Below are 13,159 nucleotides of genomic sequence, written 5' to 3'. Positions count from 1 at the left end.
ACTGCAACAACACTGCACAACACCTGTGTTGTTCCCAGTAGCAAAAATCATTGATAATGATGCATAATATGCAAGTGTGATTGATTATTGGAATTACATGATTAGGTATAAAAGTGTGATTCCGAGTTCAGAATAATGTATCGACACTCGATAACCTACAGATTTGGTACAAGTACTATTTGCCACAAATGTGTTATGGTTAGGCAGGGGGTCTTGATCACGAGGGTGAGATTTGCTTACTTTGGAGATCAAGATAATCTGCTGTCAGGTGTGTGTTACCAGTTAGGCCAACAACACAATGGTTGAATGAGAAAGGAATAAAATGTCTTATGTGTGCTCATGCCAAACCATAGTCACAGCAAGATAAGATTTTTAGATGGTCAAGTAAAATTTGCTGATTGTGAATCTGCATCTGTGGCACTGGCTTTTGAGCAGAGAATCCAGTGCCAGTCCCTCCTAAATCTGTTGTGACGTGACATGTCGGATGAGGAACAGAAAGATGTCTTCATAACACTGTCTTTATGAACCCCAATTTGAACCTCCCTTATCAAGAGAAGACTGAACTTTTCTAGAGGCAGGCTATGTGCTTCTAAGAGGAATGACAACTTCACACTTTTCGTCGTGATCGTCACAAAGTTCTGGAAATGACATGCTTCTGTACCAACGTGAGTGGTCTGATGATGGAGTTGGGTTGCGATCCAGACCAGAGCAGTTAGAATGCAGCTTTCAATCTATGGATTGAACAAAAACTTGTTTTGCTAAAAACGAAGGAATGAAAGAGACATACACATCCATGGAGGTAATTTTGAAGTTGAACACAAGTGGAATGGTTTGTGGTGGCACTCCTTCTTGGCCTGCAATTGGGATATACAAAATATGTGCTTTCTGTGCAATGACAGGAACAATTACAAAGTGAAAGAATGGCCATCCCAGAACTGAACACACTGTTGGCCAGTACAAATTAGTACAAATAAGTCATTGGTGTTGATTATGGGGATCAAACTTTGGGTGGATTTTCAGTATCCGAAGAACAAGTTTTGATAGATTTGGGGACCAACAAAAATGCCTGCTTTCAGTCTCCATGTGACATCACACACAGAGAATCAACCCACTTAAACTTGCTTCTTGGAATTCATTGGTGCTAGTTGCACAAAACTTTCTGGCCATCCAGCCAGCTGAAAGCATGTTGTTCACAAGTTAACAATGCTGAACAGCATACCACCAACTTGGCGGCCGAATGTCACTTAATGAATGTAAGAAATTCAAAATCACAAAAACTAGTTGTAGCCTCAGTCAGTACTGCAATGTGTACTGCAAGCAGAAAGATTCTGACAGCTCTATAAGACACTCAAGCAATGACTCCCCCCTCCCATACAAATCAGTAATTCTCAGCTCTGGGGTAAAGGGGAAGTAGTACAATTATGCCAAAATCTGACAAAATTCCACAATGCATGCACCAGGCACAAAAATGTAGCATTTAAAACAAAAATGCTACATGGAGTGTGCGCATGTGTGAGGTCATGAGGGGAGGATATCAGCATGAGGTACATTTCCAATTTATATTATAGAGAGCTAGAGAACAGATCTGGCATTCCAACTTGCGCTCAAACTTGCATATAAGGGGGGATACCAGAACTGTGGTGGTGGAGCTAACCTCAAGCTGTGGCAGTAGCGAGCTTGACCGTCCGTATACATCACACACTCACAAGGCCCACCCAGAGATGTGCACCAAACGGTAATAGTGGAGTTTTACAACCACACCACACGTGCACACCACACAAATTGCCACATGTTGAATCCACATAAAATCCGCACCAAAGAACAATTGCTGCCAAACTTGCTATCTATTTTGTTTTTATCATTGCTGGGGCTAAAAGGTGTAGGAGGGAGCTGAAACCTTACCTGCAGATCCCCAGGAGAAAACGCATCACATACCACTGGGATCACCCCATTCAAGCCTTAATTTCTCTGACAATGGCAAAACCCAGATCGACACCAGCTGAGGCATTGGCGTTTTTCCCAGCTGTGGGTTTATTTTTCCTTGTGGTTTGGAATCATTGAGAGTTCACTTCAAGTGGCACAACATACACAATTTTAGGCTGAATAAGGACTATAGGGTTTCTTAACGGACTTGTGGGCTGCCCACAATACTGCTGATCAGAGGCTGAAAAAGTTAGGATGCTGTTTGAATCAAGTTGTGCTGAGCACTGCAAACTGCTTTGCACCAACTGGAACAAGAAATTTTTGTTCCAGTTAAAGAGACAACAATTTGTTGTCTCTGCGCCAACAACAATTTACAGCCTCACCTAGTCAAGTTGGGAAAGAATCTACATAAATGAACCTGTGCACAGTTACCATAGCAGAGAAGCAGATGAGATGGATGAATGGCAATAAAGTCTGTATACCCAGAAGGGTATGAGATTTATGTTAAATATCCCAACATCCCGACAAGTGCAAAATGTGTCGGGTTGGAAACAAAACCAGCATAAGCTAGGTAAGCATACGTACGGTGCAAGTAGTTTTGGTCCTGTTCAGACAGCAATGGTTTTAACAAATCTCTGAAATAAAACAATTAGCTAAACTAGACAAAAACACTCCGTGCCCTAAAAAAGCCTGTCTTTATTATGAAAAACTAAGTTTTTAGGTTTCTGGTTATCCCTAACCAGAAACAGAAGCAAGGGATGAGAGGTAGGAATAAAGAGCTTTGTGGGTTATTAAGGCGCTTAACCTAAAGGTGGTAAAGGGCAGGTGTTTATTTTCACCAGAGAGAGAGAGAGAAGGTTAGACCCCATACTGCATGGTCCAATTACAGGTCTATTTCCTTACCTAACCTTGATGCTAAGCTACTGGCAACCTGTCTGCCTTGGCATCATCACAAGGGATAGAATCAGGCCAGGGTTCATTTGAAGATGCACTTTGTTGTTGTTAGCTGTGTCTTTACCCATACATGTTCCTGAGTTTGGTCATATTGGGAGATTTGGCCCACATTTATGTGCCTGGGGTCACTTCCCCTCGCTGCAGCGTCCAAGGCTTTTTTTTCAATACCTGGGCTTTTCGCCCACTCCTATTTATTTCCCCATAGGCAAGGGCCAACACAGACAGGTTTGCCCACTTTCACTGCTACTATTTGCATGGAGCCGATTGCTAATATCCCTGTGATGGTGATTGCATATAGCTGTATAGCTGAGTGAAAGTGGGTTGATTCACTTCACAATGTTCTTCTGCATATGCATTAGCAATCAACCCACTGGTGTCCCTGCCTAACTTGATGCCCCTTGCCCCTTTTAACACAGTTCCAGAAATTCTCAGGTCTACAATTTGAACAGCACAAAAAGTAAGGCTCCTTTGAGATATTAAGGAGTGACGCTTGCATATACTACAGAGGCACCTAGTGTGAAGCAATTTCATCCCAAACATCAATTAAAACATATGAAGGTTTCACTCTTGAAATAAGAAATTTTTGGAGTTTGGTTGACTCGAAAAAGGTTTCGTAATGTGGGTGGGTGAGTCCTTCCAGACACCCCATAACGTAACATACTACTTACTTTTTCCATTTTCTGGGATTCCAAAAGGCCAGGAATTTCTGAACAGGTTTGATAGCGTCAGAAATCTAGGGGAGGACTAGCGGTACCGCAGCCACATTCCTACTATGTACCGGCTCATATTGCTCAGTTAACAAGCATACCATGTACAGGGCTAGACTACCGTTGTAAAGTACCTGGACCCATAAGTCAAGAAGCATTGTGGGTTGATGTCACTCATGCACCCGTAGCGTCAATTATTTAGTAACCCCTTTTTTCCATCTGGACTTGAAAATCTATTGGGGGAAGGGGGAAGGATAAAAAGGTCTTTAAAGCACTCCAAAAATGGAGCATCCTAAATGAAATTTGCAAACATAAATTCAAGACAGGTACGATATCCCAATCCCATCTCTGTAAATACCTGAACAATTCCCTAAGAACCCCATTTAATGTACAGTGCAGCATAATATGTTGGCTCTATATAAAACCCTGCTTGTTCAAAAATACTTTACAGAACAAATTTGTATACATAGCCTGCAAACCAAACCAAACCAAAGGTGAATTCTACCCTATATGATGCTCTTGGTCACTGCACATGCATACAGCGAGCAGCCTGCCTATTATTGTAACACATTGGGAGGAAGATTAGCCTTTTGTCATAGCCCCAGTCTAAGGACGCAGTATAGAAGCATTGCCAAGCAGCTTGGTGAGAAGGTGACATAATTCACACAAACAGTTGGTGCGATAATTGACAGTTATTTTATCTCCCTCAGTCTGGGGCTCCATGCAAGATCTCCCCTCTTGGAGTTGCAATGATCGATCATGAGAACGGTGACGAAGCAGCCCAGAACCACACTTGTCAATTGGGACCATAGTCACCAAGAAAACATAGTCACCAAGAAAACAACTGGTAACACACTGCGCCATGAAGGCCTGAAATCTTGCCGCAAGGCCCCCCTCCTCAAGATAGCACATGTACAACAGGCCCATCTGCAGTTGCCAGAATGATCCAGAGAAGAACTGGGTGAAAGGTGTTGTGGTCAGATGAGACCAAAATCGAGCATTTAGGCAGCATTTCTCCTCCTCCAAACTTGGCGCAATGACCCCAAGAACACCATCCCCACCATCAAACATGGAGATGGACACATTATGCTTTCTTGACACCTTCACCGCATCGAAGGGACAGACAATGTGATGGTGCATGCATGCCCCAAAAACACATGGATGGCCAAGGCAACAAGAGTGGCTCAAGAAGAAGCCATGAAAGTCCTGGAGTGTGGCCTAGCCAGTCTCCAGAACTTAACCACCTGGGAGGTTAGCCCGCACCTGGTTCGGGGTAAGAAAACTTGAAGTCATCTTTTGGGAAGGGATCAAATACTTAAAAACCCAGTCCTCTTTCACTCATTACAATGGGTTTTTTGAGGATTCTTTTGTTGTTTTGTAATGGTAGGTGAGAGACAGAATAAAAATTTATAGACTTGTCAGAGAGGGCTAACGTACAAAAATCAGCAGGGTATCAAATACTTCTTTCCCTTACTGCAATTTCAGATGGTGTACACTTCGTTTCCAAAACGCCCTGAGGAAGCCTTGTTAAATTTTCAGACAACCTGTTGCACACCACACTGCAGTCCAAACTATATTGACGTCAAACCTGCTTTTTACGTCAGCAAAAATGGTACTAGCAAAAGCCTAGTAGTCCGCCACCCCAAATGTGGAACATGCCCTCCTCACTTTCCCATGTCATTTTTCTGTTGGACAATTCCCACTGATACCATGCAATTTCATGGATTTCATGCAATTTCACGTGAGGTTTGAGTCTTGGACATATCAATTTGTAAAAAAAAACTGAAACACTGTAAGGTACTACTTAGGCAGTGAGTAGTAGGTTGGACATGTGGACATCAAAATGACAACAACCAAAATATGTAACCCCGAGCATTTTGGTTTACATTTTATCAAATATGTCCTGCTCCTCTGCCCAAGCATTTCTCTCACATTTGGATTTATTGTCTTACCTCCTTGACAACACTTGCTGGTCCCACTTCTCCAGCATGGACTGTTCTATGGATTCCACATCGTACAGCTTCCTACAAGATATTCAGGTCAAAAAATCAGGAAAAAAAAATCCATAAACAGCATAAGAGCTGCACCAATAAACAACACAAAATGGGGGTCATAAGTGCAGCTGTCATGACAGGTACTGTCAGGTGCACTTTGATAGACAGGTGCACTTTGACAGACAGCTTCAAAGTGGATTGTGGATCCTGGAATGAAATGACAATAAAGTGATAATCTTTGAGGCAAGGTGAATTGTTCGGTTGTTGTTGTTGTTACTCATGAATCACACAGATGGACGGCTCTGGGAGAGAGTCTAAACCAAAGCTAACTCTAGTTCCTAAGGGACACATACAAGCCAAAATTTTTAGGAATAAATCTCAGCTCTTTCTATTACTTCTGTATACCATATGGCAGGACATTAGTGGTGATTTAAAAAGCTGAGCATATTCTGACCCTTGGGGAACTTGAGTTGGACAGCCCCCGGTCTAGATGTTCACAGTAGAGGGGCATCACCTGTACAAATTTTGGCTATTATATAGTAGGTAAGGAACACTTAAAGTGAATCTGTGCTTCAAAGGCAAATCACATAAAGACCTCTCACAAAGTGATAAGTGAATGTAAAGGGGAACGGCTAACAAAAGCCAATTCAAATAAGAGGGACAATTCTGGCACGCATGTTAAATAGTAAATTGTGGTACAGTAATGTGTATTGTGGTACAGTAATGTGTATTGAAGGCTTATTATCTAACAGTGCAGGAGGTTTATGGAACTCTACATGTCTGTGTGTGACCTTTGGAACAGCAAAGTTACTGACTTGTCACTTTTTGAAGATGAAGCAGGAATTTATTGCTAGCCCATAAACACAAAAGCAAACAAAAAAAAGTGAACCTAGATTATGACTCAGGAATAGGTAGAATGTACTAAGAAACTAGAAATCAAAGACAGTTGACAAGAATCAATGACATTAAACAAGAATCAAATTAAAATATTTTAGACTGGGGGGGGGGGTATAGGTGTGTGTGTGTGTGTGTGTGTATACACATGGTGTATTTGAAGAAACAGACTTGGGGAAAGCTTGCCACCTTCACATGTTGTTTACACTAATGGTCACTAGGTGGCGCTATTATACTGGTCCTCACATTCACAGCTTCACATTATTTCCTTATAACAAGATCAATTCTACCCCACTCTACAGGAAAAGCTCCATTTCCCAGAGGATCTGAATACTGAACAACAGAAGATTTGCTGTATAAGGAATCTGCCCATTGACATTAATAAGAATTTTCTTTCGTTTGAAGCTGCTCTAAATACCTAAAAAAAAAAAAAAAAAAGAAGACCAAGCAAACATGAACAAAAAGGTGCAGCTCCCATCCATTTCTAAACACAAGCCAGCCAACCTCCCACACCATCATTTCATTTCATGCCACAAACACTGTTAGGGACACCAAACTCATCAATATCTCGAAGACATCTAAACATCCCCCCCAAGACAGACACACACACACACACACACACACATACGTCTTCATCCTAATGAACAAGAAGATGATTTCATTATCATTGGAAAGCTCACATTCAACCTGCTCACATTCACCCTATCTCACCTCCACAGCAATTTTATCTTTCTGTGGGTGCCAGCTCTTTAAGACAGGTACAACCAGCTACACTAAAATAAAATTTGCATGTTATTGGCAGAGCCTCAAATCTGGTTATATAAAACACACACCTTCTATAAACTGTGCCAATGATAACACAACACAATGAAATACATCAAAAGCAGCTTCAAATAGATAATCTGACCTGCAGTTGGATATTTGCATGAGTTCTGAATGATCCCAAAGGTGTCTCACAATGACATCAACAACAAGCTGCAATTGTGCACCAACACAAAACCCACAACTTAGTTTTAAGCCTGTGATCTATTAGGGGTTGTAAATGAATTCTAAAAACCTTTCTAGCAAGTTTGTTTAGTGGCTTCCATGGCTTCCATTCCATACAGAAACCCTCTGAGAGGATTGGAAGCAATCGATTGAATGAAGAATCTAACACAATTGGTGGTGCACAAGTGGGTGGTAAAAGAACCAGGAAACATAAAAGCTTGCAGGATTTCCACATCCTAATTTAGTAAGATATGTAAAAGCTATAAATGGAACCCTTACTAGATGGGAACCCTTAATTTATTTAAGGTCTCATCTAGTATGTTCAAGGTATCAATCACATTGAACCTTAAATTAAGTAGCTCATAGCACCCTTCTTTCACAGCGTTGCCAGAATCTGCGCAGTATTAAATAAAGCAAACATGTCACTTGGTGGCAAAGTAGGTGACAGAAAAGTTACTATTGGTCACTTCATAAGGTGGGTCAGGGTTGTTCACATAAAGAAACTCTCACTTTGACACAGAAACTTACTTGTCCATTCAGAAGAGAGAGTGTTTATCATCTGTGTCAAAGTGAATGATGTAATTTGCCAGAAAAGCCTCTTCTGCATCATCACTCCAAGTGAATGATGTAATTTGCCATAAAAGCCTCTTCTGCATCATCACTCCTCTGATCCTGATTCTTCAAGACCTATATGCCTTAAATCAGGAAGCCAGCATCAGAGGGCACACAAATAGGGTTTGTGGAGTTTTTCTCTCTCCAAAATTGAGTACACGCCTAGTACACCACATCCCAGCTATTGCATAATGCTGACAATTATCATTATAGTATTATATAGCTCATTATAGGATTTCTCACCTCATAGGCCATTTGGTGTCCGGGTGCCGCCTCGCAATTCAAGGATTCATCACCAGCCAGGTCAATGGCCACTACAGTGTCATTGTGATATTTTTTACAGAGTTCCACCACTTCTAATGACCAATCTGTTCATCAGAAAGCAGAGTTGTTCAGATTAGAAAACACTCATACATACACAAGGAAAGCATAGATAGGATGGACATTTGTTTTTGATCAATAATATATATATATTAAATGGGAGGGGGGGGCAGTCCATTTGCAAACTAATATTTTGGTTCTGTGTGAATGCTCTTGCTTATTCTGCTTAAAATTTTCCCGACAATTGTGACAATTTATATATTGCATTAAAGAAACCAAATGTATTGCATGGAGAATGAGAACTTCCAAGATGACGAGAGGGGGCTAAGCCAGAACAGATTTCCCTTCAGTATGGGGTTCAATCAGGACATACCAACATCAACTTATACAAAGTTTTGGGTGTATTGGGTGGCCTGACCCCCTTACAAATTAACCTAACCTCATAATGACAACTAAGGCAGGATATGTAGTTTTTAAGATATAATCTGCATACCACTGATGCAAATGCAAATTAAGGAAAGCCACAACCCTTTCAGAAATAAAATTACATTCTGTTACATATGACCATGTTTCGTGATGGATCATAGCGGAGCAGTTCTGAATCGCCAACAAGGAAAAGCACCATTCCCATAAACCAAAAGCAACAACACTTGGAAGGAGGAAAGCTTTGGAAATATCTTGTGAATTATTGGAGCTGTGCTCAGTCAGATCAGTTGTTCAGCCATGGAAACCCATTGCCAGCATTACAAAGTCTAAAAATATAATAAAACAAGCAACATAAAATGCTCCAACAAAGCAACACAAGGGGGCTCTAACAGTCACAACTAGAAAAATGACTGCCACATACTTCTTTATCAGTAAAACACATTAAATATGAAATATTGCCATTTCCTTAAGGGGGGGGGGGGTCACTAAATTATACCCAAAACAACATCTGCTTTTGACAGGAATGTAGACAAAGATCCAGCTTGAGGCAGAGATGGAATTTAAATATCCCAGGGGAAGGTGGCTGTTATCCTTTTCCACTGACATCTGTGATCGCTCAATCTGGTTATTACAATCTTTACTCCACAGCAAATTTAGAATTTATGATATTATGAAAAATAACAGGTTGTCATGGTGGGAGAACTGCAACGCTAAGAAGGGTCCTAAAACCATGCCAGCGAGAAATGTATGAGACCATCCATAGACCTGTTTCTGGTGATCAATGTAAGGAGTGATCCCTATCCCTAAACTGTGACCCTGGCAATGTTACCATGTTCTAAACAGAAGAGTGTGCACTTGCCACGGGAATGCAAACTGTGAGCCTAACAGGAGAAGGGGGTCTGTCTGTGATCTGTGGCCCCTGACAGCAATGATACTGAAAAAGTTGAGTTTGGAAACCCCAACTTGGGAACAAAAGATGAATTTGCAGTTGTATGGTTACCATCTGTTGGAGTACCGTTATCCAGGGGGAACAACCACCAAAGCAACTTTGTTTTGGGGGCCCAGCTCGGTCGGTATGTTTTTCTTTGGAGATTCCAAGTGCATTCTTGCTGTCATTTCATTGGTATTCTGGGGAACCAACAGTGGGGCCTCCAACAGCAAGTTCTCAGAAGAAAAACATACTAAATGTGTGGCCATGCTCCCCTTGAATTGAGACCTAACAAGCTAAACCATGTACACAAAATGACACGTTAATATCTAGTTGTCATTTTTATTACAAAGTAAAATACTTGAAATTGGAACCAAGGAATGGCTGCAAAAATGCATTTTAAATGGCCCCTTTGAGAAATACATGCCTGAAAATATTCATCTATGGTGTAGCTGGGCTCTGGGCCAAGAGGCTGTTGGGGGTCCAAACACTAATACTGCAATTCCTGGGAGGAGAGTCCAATTTTAGGCCTAACCTTTTTCCATATGAGTCCCAGCAAGTCTAAAAAAAACACATCTGTGAAGGATCCCAAATCACAGTATAGCTACAAGAAGTCACATTCACTTTGGTGTTAAGGTGTCTGAAAATATTGAATACAGATTCCATGCATCAAAACATAAAAAGAGTAAAAACAGAATTTTCTCTTTACAAGGCTGTTTTAACAACCAAAGTTGTACTTTTCCATGACATCCATTGTTCGCAATCACACCCTTCCAAAAAAGACAAAATGCTAAAACATCACATGTGACTTGTGCCAGCATAGCCAATCAGGCGTGGAGGAGACCAGCAATAACCTGGTCTGAGCAAAAAAAAAAAAATGCTGTCTGCTGCACACAGAGAGAGACATAGAAATGCCAATGAAAATTACTGTGCTCATTTTATTAGGTACAAATGTCAACAAATATATATATAAATGTAGGACATATTTAATTTCTGATATACAAAGAAATCAAACCTGCAGAGAATACCGAATTAGTGAGGTTGTTCTCTCTGACAAGAAAAATTTGCCTGGTTAAGATTCCTTCTATAGGTTTTCCCATATGGTTTGATGTCTTTTTGTTTCCATATATGTTGCATATATGCCCTCCCTTGTACCAATATTATATACTCCGACCTCACATTGTACATTAATAAAAGCTGGAGGACACCAAGCATCATCCAGGCTCCTTTATTCCTGTGTAACCCCAGAGCTGAACAAGTGCCCAACACCTCCCATCCTAATATAAAACAAAAGACCAGTGGCTGCCATATCACCTGTGGAGAGGCAAAAAGTTACCAATGTGAGTGTGAGTTGTGTGAGATGTATCTTTGGCTTATCTTTTACCTAAGAGATTTTACACAGTGAATCATCTCCATAAATCCTTACTGAGTCAGCTGGAATCGTCACATATCCGCACCCAGAAATCAATTCCCAACACTATCTACAGCCAAGGTCAGTGGGAGTTCTACTATTGCCAGAGACTTGCACAATCATTGATTAGGGACTAAACAATTAGAATTTTCCGGGCTTCTCATAAATATTCAAATTCTTGTACAACCATTATTAATAGGGAAGTCTGAAATAGAATACTTAGTCCTTCACTACTAAAATAACTCTTGCAAGAGGTCACATAAGTTCTCATTAACTGCTTGCAGATGTCAGGTACACATTGGTGAGATGAAACCATGTATGTTTGGATCTGTTGAACATACATGTTATGGAGGAAGAAATGGCAGCGTTGTAATTTCAGGAGAGCTATAGTGATCTGTCCAAAAAACTAATTGTATATATATATATAACCAGTGCAAATACCTCTCTCTCATCGAGTTGGGATTGCAGGAGACCGGTGGTTGTGCATCAGAAAACCATAAAACAATAATTTGAAGTTCTACAGAGTTCTTGAATCAATGCTCGACCTAGGGGGACTGTGTATTCTGACTTCCGTTATACGCTTGCTCTGTAGATCAACCTTGATCAACCCAATTACCAACTCCTGACCCAACTTATCTGTGACTCCGCTTAGACATTGGCTTTATCATCTCGATCATCACGTGCCTCTGTCCGCCCAGCTTTTCTCATTCTTAAGCCTTTCCTAACACTACTGGCCCTGGCCTGGCTTGGGATGTCTCTGCCTCCTCCTCTACCAATTCTATACTGGTCCCATAGTTCATTGCTGACCTGCCCTATTTACATTCCAAGCTTTGTCCTCTCGGTAACCTGGCAAAATTCATGTTAATACAACAAGTAAAAAAAAAGCCACAACGTTCACCAGACAATTGTAACCTCTCTGGCAAAAGTTCACACAAAAAACACAGATAAAAGGCTTTTAAATTAAATGTCTGAAGGAACAGTTGCTTCCCATAACAACCACATTTTCTCTTTTATCCAACGTATTTAATATAGAATACAGCATGCTGTCGCCAAGAAAAAAAATGTCTTTCTTTCAAATACAAGGTTGGCTGGGCAGAATAATGACGAATAGGAGAAACAAGACAATCTTGGTACAGACCCCCTATATTTATAATAGTACAAAGAGTAAATTAGGACATTGTTAACAGATGGTTACCATTAGAAAAATCGTGTGGTCACATTTGTTTGCTCTGTAATTGGTTACAGAAGGTTCAGAATATTGTGGGTGCCACCCATAGATGGGATCTGATAGCAAACAAGAAAAAAAAAATGACATCGACCATACGGATGAGGAATTTGGTTCCAACGGAAAACCTTGCAGCAACTTGCGATTACCATGAATCAACAAGACACATATCTAGTTTTTCTAAAGACGAGAAATATTTCTTCAGATGGGGAACAAAACATGGAAGATGTAGTCATATGACCACTAAACCATTCATTACTTTAAAACCCAGAGGCCCTATATATATGACCAAAAGCCAAGGTCACCTAGTCTTTGGCTACCAAGAACATTGGAATTGTTTTATATCCTTAGAGACGGCAGACCAACAAGAACAAGACAAGCAACAATTAAATAATTCAGATGGATTTCCTGTCCTATTTCTTAACCGAAAGAGTCATAAATCATTAGGATTAAAATATGGGTTGTGGTAGTCACAAATATTATGACATTAGCATATTGCAACAAACAGACTTGTCGCTGCCAATTCTGTATAGTGAGATCACTTACAATAGCCTGCCAAGACTCCGCCAGTGCTGTGACAATTTAATACACGCCGACAGCCAGCATTCCTCTACAACATCTGTTTAGGGTTAACTATGGAAAATAAAAGTATGCCATACACAGATCCAATGTTTCTTGTTTTAGGAGCTATGAGGCCAATGGCAATGATATACTTACATTATCATATGGATCAGCCAAATCTGACAAATACATACACACCCCGGTACACACCTAGAA

General features: G+C 40.6%; 1 protein-coding gene across 1 annotated transcript in view; it reads right to left on the bottom strand.

The window, feature by feature from the left end:
- The window catches only part of ADA (adenosine deaminase), a 48,498-nt gene that overhangs the window by 6,081 nt on the left and 29,258 nt on the right, over positions 1-13,159 (bottom strand). The window contains exons 6-7 of the mRNA XM_072414509.1: positions 8,315-8,439; positions 5,537-5,608 (exon numbers count right to left, since the gene is read on the bottom strand). Of these exons, the coding sequence (XP_072270610.1) occupies positions 5,537-5,608; positions 8,315-8,439 (197 nt within the window). The remainder of the gene's footprint in view (positions 1-5,536; positions 5,609-8,314; positions 8,440-13,159) is intronic.

This window comes from Pyxicephalus adspersus, chromosome 6 (genome assembly GCF_032062135.1).
Source record: "Pyxicephalus adspersus chromosome 6, UCB_Pads_2.0, whole genome shotgun sequence".
Classification (NCBI taxonomy): domain Eukaryota; kingdom Metazoa; phylum Chordata; class Amphibia; order Anura; family Pyxicephalidae; genus Pyxicephalus; species Pyxicephalus adspersus.
This window is presented reverse-complemented; position numbering and strand designations above follow the sequence as displayed.